Genomic DNA, 18,172 nt, shown 5'->3' on the forward strand with positions numbered 1-18,172 from the left:
TTAAAGAAAACCAAATCAAGAACGAACTGCCATTCACAATTGCTACAAATAGAATAAAATACCTTGGAATACAACTCACAAGGAACGTAAGGGACCTCTTCAAGGAGAACTACAAACCATTGCTCAACGAAATAAGAGAGGACACAAACAGATGGAGAAACATTCCATGTTCATGGTTAGGAAGAATTAATATCGTGAAAATGGCTATACTGCCCAAAGTAATTTACAGAATCAACGCTATCCCCATCAAGCTACTATTGACTTTCTTCACAGAACTGGAAAAAACCACCATGAACTTCATATGGAACCAAAAGAGAGCCCGCAGAGGCAAGTCAATTATAAGCAAAAAGAACAGAGCGGGGGGCATCACACTACTGGATTTCAAACTATACTACAAGTGTACAGTAATCAAAACAGCATGGTACTGGTACCAAAATAGAGATATAGACCAATGGAACAAAACAGAGGCATCGGAGGCAACACAACATATCTACAACCATACAATATTTGATAAACCTGACAAAAACAAGCAATGGGGAAAGGATTCCCTGTTTAATAAATGGTGTTGGGAAAACTGGCTAGCCATGTGCACAAAGCAGAAACTGGACCCCTTCCTGACACCTTACACTAAAATTAACTCCACATGGATTAAAGACTTAAACATAAGACCTAACACCATAAAAACCCTAAAAGAAAATCTAGGCAAAACCATCCAGGACATAGGAGTAGGCAAGGACTTCATGAACAAAACACCAAAAGCATTGGCAACAAAAGCCAAAATAGACAAATGGGACCTAATCAAACTCCACAGCTTCTGCACATCAAAAGAAACCATCACTAGAGTGAATCGGCAACCAACAGAATGGGAAAAAATTTTTGCAGTTTACCCATCTGACAAAGGGCTGATATCCAGAATTTACAAAGAACTCAAACAGATTTACAGGAAAAAAACAAACAAGCCCATTCAAAAATGGGCAAAGGATATGAACAGACAGTTTACAAAAGAAGACATATATGAGGCCAACAATCATATGAAAAAATGCTCATCGTCACTGATCATTAGAGAGATGCAAATCAAAACCACATTGAGATACCATCTCACGCCAGTTAGAATGGCAATCATTAAAAATCTGGAGGCAACAGATGCTGGAGAGGATGTGGAAAAAAGGAACACTTTTACACTGTTGGTGGGAGTGTAAATTAGTTCAACCATTGTGGAAGACAGTGTGGCGATTCCTCAAGGCCTTAAAAATTGAAATTCCATTTGACCCAGCAATCCCATTACTGGGTATATATCCAAAACACTATAAATCGTTCTACTATAAGGACACATGCACACGAATGTTCATTGCAGCACTGTTTACAATAGCAAAGACCTGGAACCAACCCAAATGCCCACTGATGATAGACTGGATTGGGAAAATGTGGCACATATACACCATGGAATATTATGCAGCAATCAGAAATTATGAGTTCGTGTCGTTTGTAGGGACATGGATGAATCTGGAGAACACCATTCTCAGCAAACTGACACAAGAACAGAAAATGAAATACCACATATTCTCACTCATAGGTGGGTGATGAAAAATGAGAACACATGGACACAGGGAGGGGAGTACTAAACACTGGGGTCTACTGGGGAGAGAAGGGGAGGGCCAGCGGGGGGCGAAGCTGCGGAGGGATAGCCTGGGGAGAAACGCCAAATGTGGGTGAAGGGGAGAAAGGAAGCAAAACACACTGCCATGTGTGTACCTATCCAACTGTCTTGCATGTTCTGCACATGTACCCCAAAACCTAAAATGCAATAAAAAATTAAAAAAGAAAAAACATTGTTATGTGTGACTCTTGATAGGACACAATGAGTGAATAAGCATGAGTGATGGCCACTTTCCTGGCTGGCTCTAAGTAGCAGGGAAGATCTGATCAGCCGAAGCACTTTAGCAAATGGAACTTCTAATTTATCTGAGTATTTTTCTTTGACAAGGTAGGGCTGAGCTTGCCTACATTTGCTTTGGGTCTTTCTAGTAAAAGAAATATTCACAGAAATTGTATGTAGATACCCTTTGTTTTGAAAATCCTGCTCAGAATCATATAGTAATCTCTGGGACCCATGCCATGTTTATTTCACTTCCTTCTCCTATTTTCGTGTTTCTTTTGGTAAAATTATAATGGTATTCATTTTTTACTTAATATCACACTTAAACTATCCATCATTTGAGCTTTATTGTAGCTTATCAGTGATAAAAACAGTCAGTAACTGCCATTGTTTGTTTTCCTCGTAAGGCCTGAAAACAGCCATTCCTTGTTAAGAAAGTGTACAATATAACATATTTACTAGTGTTACATGGATTATTACATTGATTTTCTTAAAGGGAAAAATTTGAGAGTATCACAAACCACCAGCAGTTATTACAGTAGTTGCTCAGATTTTGTTCAGGAACCCCAATTAATTTATAGTGAAAGGATTATTATTATCTCTGCTAAGATTTAGATACTGCCTCAAAAATCTCAGCTCCAACAATTCCACACATCTAAAAACAAACGTTTGTACTCATCTAAGCATGAAATTATCCCAAGTAAGTGAGGATATTTTAGCAATGTGAAAGACACTTTCAGGGAAGGTGTTTGTTTTATACAAGTGGGTGGGGTGGTGGAATTGGGGGTATTTCTACAGTAATTCTTAGATGATTACTGAAATGCCCCATCTCATTTCTATCTAGGAAAGAAAAAATCAGTTTCATACTGTTGGCATCTATCAGAAATGTTCATTTTATTTTAAATGTTGCTTTAGAAGTTTAATCTTGAGTTTGTGGTGACCACATGTTTGTATCTGGAAAACCTGGGTAGAGTTATCATCTGTCCCATTCCCCCTGCTTTATTTGGTTGGAGTTACTGTTTAGATATGCAAAGACACATATTCTTGAATAATGATTTTACCATTTAGCAGAGAGTTTTTCTTAAGGATATATTTGAAGATTGGCTTTTCATATTATCTTTCATTCTTTGGCCTTGGCAAAGTGTACAATAGATTTTCATGATTATTGCATATTTTTTGTTATTAAAATTTTTTATGTTTTTAAAGGCATTCAATTTTACAGTTGTGACTTTATCACTGACTTTAATAGGTAGAATTTAAAAAATCAAAAATAAAGTTAAAAACACATGCAGAATGCCTAATGCCTACAAATCAATCAAGACAACCTCATTTAAAAATGGGGAAAAGATGTGAATAGGTACTTCACAAAAGACCTTGAAAAGGGCTGATAAAAATATTAAAACACTCTTAACCTCAGCATACTAACAATGCAGTGGCTTGAGAGGACATGGAGGAACTACAACTCTCATAAATTGCTGATAAGGATGTAAACTGGTTCAACACTTATGCAAAGCTGTTTAAATTTCATAACAGTTTCATTCAGAGAAGTCAAAAACTGCAAAAATTCCAAATGCCCATCAAAGGAAAACAGATCAACAAACTGTGTTATATTTATACAATGAATGCTACATAGCTTAAAAATGAACAGACTACCAATATACACACTATAATGAATCTCAGAAATTATGTTGAACAAAAGAAGCCAAATACATACAATGAAGTACATATTGCATGATTTAAGAACAGACAAATTAATCTATAGTGACAGAATGAGAACAATGGTTATACCTCTGCTAGAGAAACTTAACAATTGACTGAGAAGGAGCCCAAGGGAATTTTCTGAAATTATGGAATCATATATTGATCTGGATGGTGGTTACATGGATACGTAGATATGTAAAAATTCACCAAGCTATATACTTAGGATCTTAAAAGGTACATACCTTACTGTACAAAAGTTATTCCTCAGTAAAAAAACAAAAAAGATAGCCAAATTGTTCTACATAAAGATGCATCTTACAGATTTTTTTGTGAATCAAAGTGAAAGGCAAGGAATCTATTTTGTTCTGTATACTTAACACTTAATACAGTGCCAGGTACATGGCAGACAGTACATACGTTTTCTTCACTTTTGTTTTTTTGGCTAGAATAGTGTGTAGCTTTTAATTCTACTTTTTCCTATTTTAAACTGTAGTAAACTACACATAGCATAAAATTTACTCTCTTCACCATTGTTAAGTGTACAGTTCCGTAGCGTTAACTACATTCATATTGTTTTGCAACCTGTGCCACTATCCATCTCAATAACTCTTTTTGTCTTGTAAAACTGAAACTCTACACCCATTAATCAACAACTCCCCAATCCCAATCTTCCCCCAGTCCCTGGTAACCATCATTCACTTTTTCTGTCTCTATTATTTTGACTATTCTAAGTACTTCATATAAGTAGAACCATAACAGTATTTGTCCTGACTGGCTTATTTTATTTAGCTAATGTCCTGAAGATTCATCCATGTTGTAGCTTATGTTAAATTTCCTTTCAAGACTGAGTAATATTCAGTCCATAAGTATTTTTGATTGAATAAATTTACTATAACAATATTTTATCCAAATTCCAAAAGTCAGCCTCTTCCTTTCAAATATACCAAAGATTCCAAAAAGTAAATATCTAAGACAAAGGAAAACTGACAGGAGGAATGAAATAATTATATTCGAGAATATGGCTTACCTTCTTTGGGTCAAGATTCCCCAAAACTGAACTGGCCTGAGGACAAACTTCAGAAAGTGAGCAACCAATCTTCACGATATCCTCATTTCTACTGATACTCTAGAAATATCAGATATAGTATAAGACTCAGGAAAATATTATTTTATAGTGTTATACACTTTAAGGTTCTACTAAGCATGATAAACTTAAAAGATCTTAGGCCATCAGAAATTAAATCAAGTTCTTAGGTATTTTTCCATAATTTAAATGAGTTATTTATAAATAAGAAATGAGACTAGGTCATAGAAAAAGTTTACTTCCCAATGAGTTCAAATTAGGTGGAATTCAAACAATACCAAATATAATTAAATCATAAGAAAAGAATTCCTTAAAGATTGATTTAATTGCAGAGCTCAAACTGGGAAATAAAAGATGATCCTGGAACATTTGACGGTGCCAGAAAGTAAAGAAATGCCCCCCAAAAAAAAGAGCTAAGTGCGGTGGCTCACACCTGTAATCACAGCACTTCGGGCATACTGAGGTAGGAAGTTCACTTTTGAGCCCAGGAGTTTGAGATCAGCTTGGCAACATGGTAAAACCCTGACTTTACAAAAAATACAAACAGTTAGCCAAACTGTATTTTTTGTACGCCTATAGTCCCAACTACTTAGGAAGCTGAAGTGAGAGGATCACTTGAGCCCAGAAGTTTGAGGCTGCAATGAGCCATGATCGTCCCACTGCACTGCAGCCTTGGTGCCAGAGACCCTATCTCAGAAAAACAAAAAAAAAGAACTCAAAAAATAAGACATTTTAAGGACAAGTACTAATCTGTGTGCTCTTTGGTGAACTTTGTCCTACTGGCCAAGGATGAATAATTTAAACAACAAAATAAATCATGATAGCATAGAATTATAACCCATAGAATAGTCATGAGTCTATATTAATATAAATAATTGAATAAATGGCAGATAAGAGACATCTTTTGCTTACAGAAGAATTCCAATTAATAAATGTGGAAGGAATGAGGAGAACAGAAAATCATTATTTGGCAAGCACTAGAGAAATAGTAAAATTCATGGGTGAGAAGTTGAAAAGAAACTGGATTAGACAGCCTCAACATGTCTCCTAAAACATTCATTAATTATTAAAAAAAAAAATCAGTAACCTTACAGTGAAAAAACCTGGAATGTGCCACCTTATCCAAGTGAATCAAGGTTATCATCATCAGTAAGAAGGTATAGCACATCATGAAACCCCAATATGATGTACTGAGGGGACTACAGTATCACTTCTGTGGAACTCTTACTAATCTATTTATAAAAAATCATCAAACACACACAAATTGAAGGATACTCTACAAAATAACCAATATTCATCAAAATGTCAAAGTCTTGAAATACAAGGAAAAAATTAGAAACATACAGAGGTTAAAGAAAACCAAGGATCACAACTAAATACAATTAGGAATTCTGTATTGGATCCTGGAATACAAAAAGACCAAAAAAAGTGCTAAAATGTAAATAAGGACATTAGTTTAGTTAACAGCATTGTACTAACGTTAATTTCCTGCCTTCAATCATTCTACTGTGATTATATAACACATAAGCATTAAGGGAAGCTGGGTGAAGAGTATACAGAGCCACTCTGTACTAATTTGGCAACTTTACTGGAAGTCAAAGTTTCTTCAAAACAAATGTTAAATACATACATATGTTCTAACGAAATATACTAAAACATATTGAATAATGCTAGAAAGAACATGATTATCTGTGATGACTGAAAAGAACTCTGAAAGAGCAGTTCAAAGAATATCATGAATATCAATGTCTCTGCATAAAACAGGAACTGAATTTAAACTGACCCTGAGAAACATAAGAAGCAGCCTCTGTGAATAAACCCAGGGAATCAAAATATTCCACATATTTTCACTATACAGACTAAAACGAATAGAAGCTCTCCTGTTTGTTTGGTGCCATCTCAGCTCACTGCAATCTCAATCTCCTGGGCCCAAACAATCCTCCCACCTCAGCCTCCCTCAGCCTCCCACATAGCTGGGACAAGCAGGCAGCACCACACCGTGTGTGTGTGTGTGTGTGTGTGTGTGTGTGTGTGTGTGTGTGTGTGTGTGTGTCTCGACAAGACCTCACTATGTTGCCAAGACTAGTCTCAAACTCCTGGGCTCAGGTGCTCTTCTCACACTGGCCTCCCAGTGTTAGGATTAGGATTATAGGCATGAGCCACCATGCCTGACCACAACAAGCTGGTTCTCAAATACTTTGGATTCCTTCACCTGCCACTCATCCAATCTGAAATGTCTGCTTTTAAGTGGTTTTTAAGGCAGAAACCCACAGGACAGAAAAACAGTGAAAATATGTGAGTAGATTTTCTTCCTAACCTGCCTTTGCATATTTCCAAATCTCTACTTACTCTTCTCCATGCCTACATCCCATCTTAATCCCAACCAAATTTGCCAATTTGCTTTTTTTTTGAGACAGAGTTTCGCTCTTGTTACACAGGCTGGAGTGCAATGGCGCAATCTCGGCTCACCACAACCTCTGCCTCCTGGATTCAAGCAGTTCTCCTGACTCAGCCTCCCGAGTAGCTGGGACTACAGGCGCACACCACCATGCCCAGCCAATTTTTTGCATTTTTAGTAGTGACGGGGTTTCACCATGTTGACCAGGATGGTCTCAATCTCTTGACCTTGGGATCCACCCACCTTGGCCTCCCAAAGTGCTGGGATTATAGGCTTGAGTCACCGCACCTGGCCGCCAATTTGCTTCTTGAAATAACCACTACATTCACTTATATACCATTAGTAGTGTTGATGTTTAATCTTTTCATATGCATGCTTCCTATTTTAAATGTTTTTATACAAGAGTCTCAACCTCATGGTTTAACTCAGAGGTTGGCAAATTACAGCCACCTGTTTTAGTAAATAAAGTTTACTGCATCACAGCTGCAAACATTCATTCACATTTTCTCCATGGCTGCTTTGCACTACGTTGGCAGAGTTGAATAGCTACAAAAGAAACTGGCCTAAAAATGGTAAAATACTCATCATCTGATCCTTTACAGAAAAAAAATCTTCTGAATCTTGAATTTGTCCAAATTCAAACAACATCTTCACAACTAAATTGAACTGAAATCAAAGTCTAGAGCTGCACTACTGAATACAACAGCCAATACCCATTTGAAATGCGGCTAATCGGAGGAGACATGCTATAAGACACACACTAGATTTCAAAGAGAATATTAAAAAGGAAATACAAACTACCCTGTTCACACTTTGATGCTAATTATATTTTGAAACAATATTCTGGAGGATACACTGAGTTAAAATGTATTTATTAAAATATCACCTATTTTTAGTTTCTTCAATGTGGCTGCTGAAAATGTTTTAATATTACTTATGTGGCTCATATATTTCTACTAGATGTCACTGGTACAGAAAATCTTTTTACACTAATAAATGATGTTTCTATATAAGCTTAAATATAATTTATCATCTAACCAGGGACACTGTTTAGAGTGACGCAGCTGTCATTAACACAGACAATGGGCATGGAACCAGAATGTGTGAGCAACTTTCAGAAAATGTGCATAAGTGGCCGTGCATGGTGGCTCACGCCTGTAGTCCCAGCACTTTGGGAGGCCGAGGCAGGCAGATCACGAGGTCAGGAGTTCAAGACAGCATGGCCAACATGGTGAAACCCTGTCTCTACTTAAGATTTAAAAACATAAATAAATCAGCCGGGCACAGTTGGGACGTGCCTGTAATCCCCGCTACTCCAGAGACTGAGGCAGGAGAATGGCTTGAACCCGGAAGGCAGAGGTTGCAGTGAGCAGAGATCGTGCCATTGCACTCCACCATGGGTGACAAGACTCCATCTCAAAAAAAGAAAAAAGAAATTCGCATAAGCAGAAACAAATTTGCCAAATATGTATGTGTAAGCAGACACACAAATTTGCCCCAAGTTTTCTATAATATCACCCTTCTACAATTTTTTTTCATATTTAGTCATGCCCCACGTAGTGACATTCTGGTCAACAATAAAGCACATATACTACAGTTGTCCCATAAGGTTATAATAAAGCTAAGGTCGGGCATGGTGGCTCACACCTGTAATCCAGCACTTTGGGAGGCCAAGGTAATTGGATCACAAAGTCAGGAGTTCAAGACCAGCCTGGCCAACATGGGGAAACCCCCATCTCTACTAAAGATATAAAAAATTAGCCAGTTGTGGTGGTCTGCGCCTGTAATCCCTGCCACTTGGAAGGCTGGGGCAGGAGAATCACTTGAACCCTGGAGGTAGATGGTACAGTAAGCCAAGATTGCGCCATTGCACTCCAGCCTGGGAGACAGACAGAGACTCCATCTCAAAAAAAAAAAAAAAATTATAATGAAAACTGAAAAATTCCTATTGCCTAGTGTCCTAGCCATCGTAACATCATAGAACAATGCATTACTCACATATTTGTGGTGATGTTGGTACAAACCTACTGTGCCCCAGTCTTACAAAAGCACAGCACACAATTATGTACAGTACATAATACCTGGTAATGAACATAAACAACTATGTCACTGGTGTGTGTATGTACATATATTTTTTAGTGTACTCCTTATTTTAAAAAGTTAATTGTTTAACAGCCTCAGGTCCTTCTGAAGGTATTTCAAGAGGGCATTGTTATCACAGAAGATAACAGCTCCATGCACATTATTGACCCTGAAGACCTTCTAGTGGGACAAGATGTGGAGGTGAAAGACAGTGATATTGATGATCTTGTCTCATCTTTTACCAAAAAGTTTTTAAAGTTAAAAAAAACTTTAAAAATGTTAAAAAGAGAAAAAAGCTTTAGAATAAGGATATAAAGAAAACATTTTTTCACAGCTGTACAATGTTTGTTTTAAGCTGTATTACAAATGAGTCATTTATTAAAAGTTACAATAAGTTAATTTATTGAAGAAAAATTTTTAAAGTGTAGCCTAAGTGTACAGTATTTATAAAGTATATAGTATTGTACACTAATGTCAGGCCTTCACACTCCTCACAGTCAATGACTCACCCTAAGCAATTTCCAATCCTGCAATCTCCATTCACCCTAAGTGCTCTATGCAGGCGTACCATTTTTTAATCTTTTATAATACTTTAATGTACCTTTTTTATGTTTAGAAAAAAAAGATATGCCATTGTGTTTCAACTGTCAGCAGCATTCAGTACAGTAACATGGGGTACAGGTACAGCACATGGCCTAGGTATGCAGTAGGCTATATCATCTAGGTTTCTCTAAGTACATTCCATGACGTTCACACGACGACAAAGTCGCCTAATGATGCCTTTCTCAGTATGTCTCCCAGTCATTAAGTGATGTATGATTTAAGAACTGTGGGTTAATCATATTCTTCTAGAACTTTCTTCTCATATATTCTATTTCCCACATTACAAGTTCACCTCATCCCCCATCAAAAGGAGTTCCCATGCTGTAGGGAATATAGAGAAATGTAAGTTATTTCCCTCCCACATCATTTATAGTTTACAAAAGCAAAAATTAGCAGGTCATTGTGTGCATTAGAGGAATTTACTTTCTTAAATGGTGGAACACAGCCCTTTAGCACTTGGTCTGTATTTAAAACTGAGTAACCTTACCTGACTGGCAGCCTTCCAATAGAAAATCAGAAACATTTCATTCATGCTCCCAATTTTATGAGAAAAATACCATATCTCAAATTTAAGCTATTAGAAAAAATAACAGATTTTTAAAACTTATCCTTCTTCAAGAAACAATCTTATAAAAGACCCCTAGATGGGGCTATAACTTCACAAATACAACAGGCTCCCAGATCCCAGCAATTTATGCAGCCTAGAATTGAATGGAATTCTGAAATCACAATCTTGCCAATTTTCTTTTGTTTAACTTGGTGTATTATGCACGTAATACTCACTAGTCACATAAAGTCACAGCCATCAAGCTCTGTCTTCTAATAATGCCTGGTGATAAATAATTCCATAAAAATTACGCACTGAGAATGATAAATGTATTTATTCCTGGGTTTTTTGGTGTTTGTTTTTTTTTTTTTTTTCCCTAAGGCAGAGTCTTGCTCTGTCATCCAGGATGGAGTGCAGCGGCACGATCCTGGCTCACTGCAACCTTTGCCTCCTGGGTTCAAGCGATTCTTCGGTCTCAGCCTGGGGAGTAGCTGGGACTACAGGCTCGCCATTCTGCCGTCACACCTGTAATCCCACCACCATGCCGGGCTAATTTTTGTTTTTAGTAGAGACCAGGTTTCCCATATTGGCCAGGCTGGTCTCGAACTCCTGATTTCGTGATCTGCCAGCCTCGGCCTCCCAAACTGCTGGAATAACAGGCATAAGCCACCATGCCCAGCTGAAAATGATAAATATATTTATACCTGGGTTTTATTTTTGTTTTTGCTGGGGAAGAATTGGGTTAGGGGTGATGAAGGGGATATCAACCAGTTTGCTATTTACCTGGGCCCAAAATGTTACTGCATCTTCTATGTGACTTCCAACCACATCTTCCACTAAAACCAAATCACAGTACAAAGGAAATTAGAAATTAATCAGTACCATCTAGCTCTTACACCACAAAAAAATTGTTAGTATCAGTACCTTTATCGTAACGTGTATCTTCATCCATTTGGACAACTCCTGAAAAACTAGAACAATTCAATAACTTGAATTAGATTATAATATTCCATTCATTAATAATGAAGACTAACCTACATAGTGTTCAGTTCTTACAAATATGTTTTATCCTAAATGCAGCTATCAAAATTCAAACTCTATATTAAAAATAAACTCAATATTTCCTTCAGTAAATAATTTGAGTATTTTGTAGTATATGCAATTTTATCACATATAATCTCTATCCTTAACATTATCTTTAGCCTAACTTTTACAAACTCACACTGAACAATTCATACACATTCTGATCACTTACATAAATCAATACTCTGAAACAATGTACATATTCCTTTTTAAAAAATATCCTCCCAAAAAAAGGACTTCCACAACGTAAAGAGAAACATTACAAGTAATAGAACAAAAGCTTTAAACTGGCAGTCTATTTTATTTAAAAGTCATCGTGGTTACTTCTTTTGAAGATACTGTGGGATTAAAGACTTCAAAATACATAGAATTTTGCCTATTACTTCAAAAATAATGTTTATTACATACTTTACCAAATGCAAAAATATTCCAAAATAAATGTCTGCTACTACATAATTTTATCTGTAATATACTAGAATATTGCACTTTCCATTCACAAGCATTGAAAGAAAATAAAAATACAGATTCTCTCCCCGCCAACAGAGGAAGTCTTGCTCTATCGCCCAGGCTGGAGAGCAGTGGAGCAATCTCAGCTCACTGCACCCTCCACCTCCCGGGTTCAAACAATTCTCCTGCCTAAGCCTCCCAAGTACCTGAGATTACAGGCACACGCCCAACTAATTTTTGTATTTTCAGTAGAGACAGGGTTTCACCATGTTGGCCAGGCAGCTCTCTAACTCCTGACCTTATAATCCGCCCACCACAGTATCCCAAAGTGTTGGGATTATAGGCGTGAACCACAGCAATTTTTTAAGAGCTTTAAAAATTGTCTAAACACAACTATACCAAAGTTTCAAATGCTCCCTCATTATGAAAAGGAAAACATTAACCCCTCACCACAGAAATATTAAAAAGTTTTTAAATGAATTGCTTTTGTTACAACTTTTTTAAATTTTTCGTAAGTGGCGTGAAAATGTCTCCAAAACAAGGGTTCTTAACTAACGGTCAAAAAGCAGTTTTTAAATTCAACTGAGTGAAAAGCTGTGAAAACTTTTAGGGAGACTATTTCTACGGAAGACATTAAGGCTTAAATTCAACAAAGGTGAAAATTACTTTGGAAATCTCTCCACATACTCCAAGAAGCTACTAACTCTAGAATAGTTTTTAAATCTTACTTTAAAACGATTTCCCCTGATAATTATGAAGGAACTGATGCTTCATAATTTGAAGCATCACTTCAAATATGAACCCACTTCCTGCAAACAGAGATCACCGAACGTAGGTCCAAATCTCTACTTCGAGATGAAAATTTGGAAGAAATGGGTACACGTAGCTCCCTGACACTTGTTTTATAAGGGATTTTTAAACTTAAATGGCACAGAATTTTCGAGAAGTGATAGAGAATGCAGGCTGCGTGACCTCGTCTTCATGGAGATTATTCAGGCCTGAGGTCTTTTCAGGCCGGTTTCGCCTGCCTGCACACGCATTCAGAAACTGGGGCGTCTGGCACCCTTCGCGGTGGCCGGCGGCTCGACGGCGGCAGAAAACCCTGAAATGGGTCTAGTCCCATGAATGGAGACCTAAAACACAAGTCGCGACGAAAATACAATCCTTGAAGTGGCCACCACTGCACCTACCACAAAAACTACTACTGACCTCACACTTCCCGTTGCAGAAGCTCTAGAAAAGTGACCCTGGCCCCACATCCTGGGCTCTCGGCCCTCCGCTCGCTATCGCGCCTCGCCCTCCGCCCGCCGTAGCACACGTCCAGCAGCTTACCGGGCGTGCTTCTGCCGCTCGGGCCCCACACTGCGCCTGCGTGCACCGCGCTGCGCCATCATCCGGGGTTGGCGGGAGTCACGTGGCAGCCAAGGCCTCCAGCCTGGAAAGAAGCGTTGCGGGAGGGGCCTGGCACTGAGGCTGCGCCCTGGTGATTTACAGGGTGGGGTGGGGTCCATCACCAGTTCCTTTCACAAGTCTTCGAGCCGTTGTGGTGACGTAGGATTTCGTGACCTTTCCTAACCCCTTCACGTGGATTTAAATTTTAGAAACGCCCAAATTAGAAGAACTCTAACATTCTATTTACACGATGGAAAAGAGAAAATAACTGGTAACTGAAATGTGTTTTTCAGATTAGTAACTTTACAAGCGTTGGTCAACCCATCCTTAGATCCCACAGCTCCCTCTAGCATAACAACTTTTTTCACGGAAAAAAATTTGCTGTCTGCTTCTTTTCAGATATTAGATTTTGTTGCAAACCTTAACACAACAATTGAAAATTATCTCCAATTAACGTTTAATAGCTTGATTGAAGGGTAGAGTACAACAAACTGCAGATATCAATAATACATAATTTGTTAAGGATGAACATATGTATATACTGTTGAAATCACTCCGCAATTAAGATAAACTTTTCCATCACCTCAAAGTTTCCTCATGCCCGATTATAATACCTGACTCCTCCCAGTTCCCGTTCTGCTTTCGGTCACCATATATTAGTTGGCGTTTTCTAGAGTTTGACATTAATAGAATCATACAATATGAACATTTAATCTGACTTATTTCCAATAGCACAATTATTTTGATTGATAATTTTGTCCTATGAGTATCATGAATTTGTTGGGTTGTATTGCTGTTACTATTCCATTGCATGAATATAACACAATTTGTTTATCTACCTTTTAATAGATATTTGGACTGCTTCCAGTTTTTGTTTCAGACGAAGTTGCTATTGTGAGCAAGCCTTTGTATGGACATATATGTTCATATCTCTTGGGTTAGTACCAAGGAGTGGAACGGCTAAGACGTAGAATTATGTGTGCTTAAAAAACTGCTGCACAGTTTTATGTAGTTGTACTATTTTATATTCCCACCAGTGGGGTTTCAGAGTTCTAGCTGCTCTGTATCCTCACCATCATTTGATATGGTCTGTGTTTTTAAGTTTAAACATTTTGTATAATGGTATCTCCTTGTAATTAATTTGCATTTCTTTCTCTACTGACTAAAAATGTTGGGAAACTTTTCCTGTGTTTATTTTTCATCCATATCTTCCTAAATGAGGTGTTCGTTCAAACTTTTTCTAACTGAATTTTTTTAATATTGAATTTTTGACAGTTCTTTATATACTATGAATACAACTCCATCAGGTTTGAAAATACTTTCTCCCAGTCTACAGCTGTCTTTTTGTCTTCTAAAAAAGGTATTCGAAAGAATGAAAGTTCTTAATTTCAATAAAGTCTAATTTATCTGTTTTGTCTTATGAGTCATGCTTTTGTGTTGTATATAAGAAATCTCTGATTAGCCTGGTTCACAAAGATTTTCTTGTATATTTTCTTCTAGAAATTTTAGATATTCAAGCTTTACATTTTAATACATAATCCTTTTTGAGTTGATTTTTATAACATGTGAAACATTAAGCAAATTTATTTTATTGCATATGGATATCTAATTTTTCCAGCATCATTTCTTGAAAACACTGTCATTTGTCTATTGAATTGTCTTTGTACCATTGTCAGAGATCAACCATACATGTGCAAGTCTATTTCTGGATTCTCTGTCCTGTTACACTGATCCACTTGCTTTCTTTAGACTAATATAATCCCACACTGTCTTAATTACTATAGTTTTATAGTAACTCTTGAAGACAGATACTGTAAGCCTTCCAATATTGTTGTTTCTCAAAGTTGTTTTATGTTTGTAGTTTCATGATCTCATAGAACCAATTTGTCAGTATCTATACACAGACACACACAAACACACACTCACACACACACAGCCTGCTGTGATTTTGATTGGGATTACATTGAATGTATACACCAATTTGAGGAGAATGGACATCTTAGCTATATTGAGTCTTCTGATCCATGAATGCAGTATATTTAGATCTTATTTTATTTATCTGAGCAATGTGTTGTGCTTTTCATTACAAAAGTTTTATCTTTTGTCTGATTTATCCCTAAGAATTTCATTTTTCATGCTATTATAAATTGTATTGTTTTCTTAATTTCAACTTGTTTTGTTGCTAGTACATAGAAATGTACCTTTATTGTATATTATTTCTGTGATAGTTTGGTTGTTTTTTTGGGCGTGTGTGTGTGTGTGTGTGTTGTGTGTGTAAGACAGGGTCTCCCTCTGTCACCCAGGTGAGAGAGCAGTGGTACCATCGCAGGTCATTGCAGCCTTGAGCTCCTGTGCTTAAGCAGTCCTCCTGCCTCAGTCTCCTAAAGTGCTGGTATTAGGCACTGCACCTAGCCTATTTCTAGTGATAGTTTTTAAAATAAATTTAACAGAATTATCTACATAGATGATCATGTCTTGTGCAAATAAAGGCTGATTTACTTTCTGCTTTCTAATCTGGAAGTCTTTTATTTATTTTTATCTTGCCTTGTTGCAGTAGCTAGATCCTCCAGTATAATGCTGAAAATAAGTGCTGAGAGCAGACACCCTTGCCGTGTTCCTGTTCTTAAGAGGAAAGCATTTTCCTTTTACCATTAAGAATGTTTGCTGTGGGTTTATAGTAGATACCCTTTAGTAGATTAAGGATGCTACTTTCTTACTGAAAATTTTTATCATGAATGTGTGTTGAATTTTATCAAATACTTCTTTTCATATCTATTGAGATAATCATGTGGTTTATTAATACGATGAATTACATCGAATAATTTTCAAATGTAATACCGACCTTGCTTTTCTGGGATAAAATTAACTTGGTCATGATGTATTATCCTTTTTATATATTCTCATATTAGGTTTGCTAAAATTGTTAAGAATTTTTGCATCTATGTTCAAGAGGGATATTGGTCTGAAATTTTCTTTTCTTGTAATGTCTTTGTCTTGTTTTGATGTCAGAGTGATGCTGGTCATATAGAATAAGTTGTAAAGAATTCTCAACTTCAGTTTCTGGAAGAGTCTTATAGAATTGATGTTCTTTGTTCCCTTAAGGCTTGGTAAAACTCACAGTGCAGCCATCTAGCCATCTAGGCATAATTTCCTCTAGTACACATTCTAGCCATCCAGAATTTTCTTTGTGGTAAAGTTTTTAACTACAAATTCAAGTTCTTGATAGATATAGGGCTAATTGTGTTATCCATTTATTATTTAATGAGCTTGATAGTTATGTCTATATTGTAAACATTTTAACTCTATATTTTCCTGGTGCCTTAGCGTTCCCACAAATAGGCTATAAATACCCTGCCCAAGTGACCAGGTGTACCAGGGTGACAGAATAGCATACTGGTGATTAAAAAGGAATTCTTCTTGCTCTTAATTTATAAATGATAACCTGCTAACCTATGGTTATCACTGGATTATACCTCTTTGGGAAAACCCAAAGGCAGTTAGTCCACCAGAGGGCCCTCTTATTCAAACACCAGAGCAACAGCACGTACCAGAACAAGGTTTAAAACTTTAAATTATATTATCAAATTTATCTATCTCAATTATGTATATTTAGGGAGAGTAGAAATAAAGTGGGACCAGACCCATTTTACCTTCTGTGAGATGAACTTTAGCCAGTACTCCATTTGTCACTGAGCTTCCCTGTTCTAACCAGTGAAACACAATGGTCTTTTGGGTCTTCTGGGATCCATGTCAGCTCAGGCACTGTATCCAATTGTCCTTGGTTGAAAAAAATCTTACTATTCCTTTTTTATCCATTGTACACTTACCCTGGTAAATGATGGTACATGACTTCCCCTTTGAGAAGGGATTAGGAGATGTTTACCAAATATATTTGATGATCCTTCCTCAAGGGATCTGGGCCTTCCCTTCCATTATGAGCTTTAGGTCTGGAAACTGGATGGGGAACTACGGTTTTTCATTACAAAGATTAATGTCAGCCTTCTCCTTGCCAGTTCTCAATTTTCTTTTCTGAGGGGTGAGAGGAGTCAGTTATACAAGTCAAATAACATCCTAATCAGGTGTCCTTCTATCTTACCCCTTGGAACATCATGAACTTTACCTTGTTCACAGATTCGTGCCTAGGTACCCATTAAGTTAATTATGTCCATTGGGCCTCTGACAGTTAAGTTCCACAACTTGGCCTTCAAAATTTCGGCATCCCATCCTGTATCTACATTGATACCCCAGAGCCCAGTGTCATGACAACATCTTCCATCATCAATTCTAGTCTGTAGAGGTCAATCAACCATTACTAGGCTTTTTAAAGTTTCCAGTATACTCTTCACCATTACTTTTCTTTTCATTGTTTGAGATAGGATCTTACTTTGTCACCCAGGCTAGTGTATTGGCATGATCAAGGCTCACTGCAGCCTCGACCTCCTGGCTCAAGCAGTCCTCCCACCTGAGCCTCCCAAAGCGCTGGGATTACAGCTGTGATCCCCTGCACTTGAGTACTATTATACTTTTTTTGCCTTAGTTATGAATATCATCTGGGCCTTCCCAGGGAAATGTCAGGTGGTAGCTTCTCCAGTTTCAAACAACAAATATATCCCTAAGCTTTCTGACCCCTTCCTCAGTACTGTCAGATAACTGCAGGCATGCTTATCATATCTTCTATATGCCATCTTTGCATTGTGTTAGGAGCAACTCCAGAGATTCTTGACAGGGAATTAAACCATGCATCATGAGTGGGTGCTCTGATGTCACTCTCTCCTCTCAAGCCTTATATTCCATCCCCACCACACCCCTTGATTCAACATCCTCAAGATCTACTCTCAGACATATTCCCTGGGTTCCTTCCAATACATTTCAACCAGAATCTGCAGTTGAGTCAGAGTAAAACCTATCCTCCTAGAGGAAGGACTACACTCTCCAAGTTAGAGTTTGCTGAGACCTGAT

The 18,172-nt window shown here is 37.3% G+C and overlaps 1 protein-coding gene across 5 annotated transcripts in view; it reads right to left on the reverse strand.

Annotated features, from left to right (window-relative positions):
• Nucleotides 1–13,217, reverse strand: part of STK31 (serine/threonine kinase 31) — a 162,798-nt gene extending 149,581 nt beyond the window's left edge. For 3 of the 5 annotated variants that reach the window (XM_054237158.2, XM_035253621.3, XM_035253624.3), the window contains exons 1-4: nucleotides 13,154–13,217; nucleotides 11,216–11,262; nucleotides 11,075–11,127; nucleotides 4,605–4,703 (exon numbers count right to left, since the gene is read on the reverse strand). In XM_054237158.2, coding sequence (XP_054093133.1) covers nucleotides 4,605–4,703; nucleotides 11,075–11,127; nucleotides 11,216–11,262; nucleotides 13,154–13,215 — 261 coding nt within the window. In that variant the 5' untranslated portion in view covers nucleotides 13,216–13,217. Of the gene's footprint in view, nucleotides 1–4,604; nucleotides 4,704–11,074; nucleotides 11,128–11,215; nucleotides 11,263–13,030 lie in introns of all 5 variants that reach the window. The other 2 variants (XM_035253622.3, XM_054237159.2) reach the window with 1 other exon arrangement.
• Nucleotides 13,218–18,172: the final 4,955 nt, after the last annotated feature.

The sequence above is a fragment of the Callithrix jacchus genome, chromosome 11, assembly GCF_049354715.1.
Source record: "Callithrix jacchus isolate 240 chromosome 11, calJac240_pri, whole genome shotgun sequence".
Classification (NCBI taxonomy): domain Eukaryota; kingdom Metazoa; phylum Chordata; class Mammalia; order Primates; family Cebidae; genus Callithrix; species Callithrix jacchus.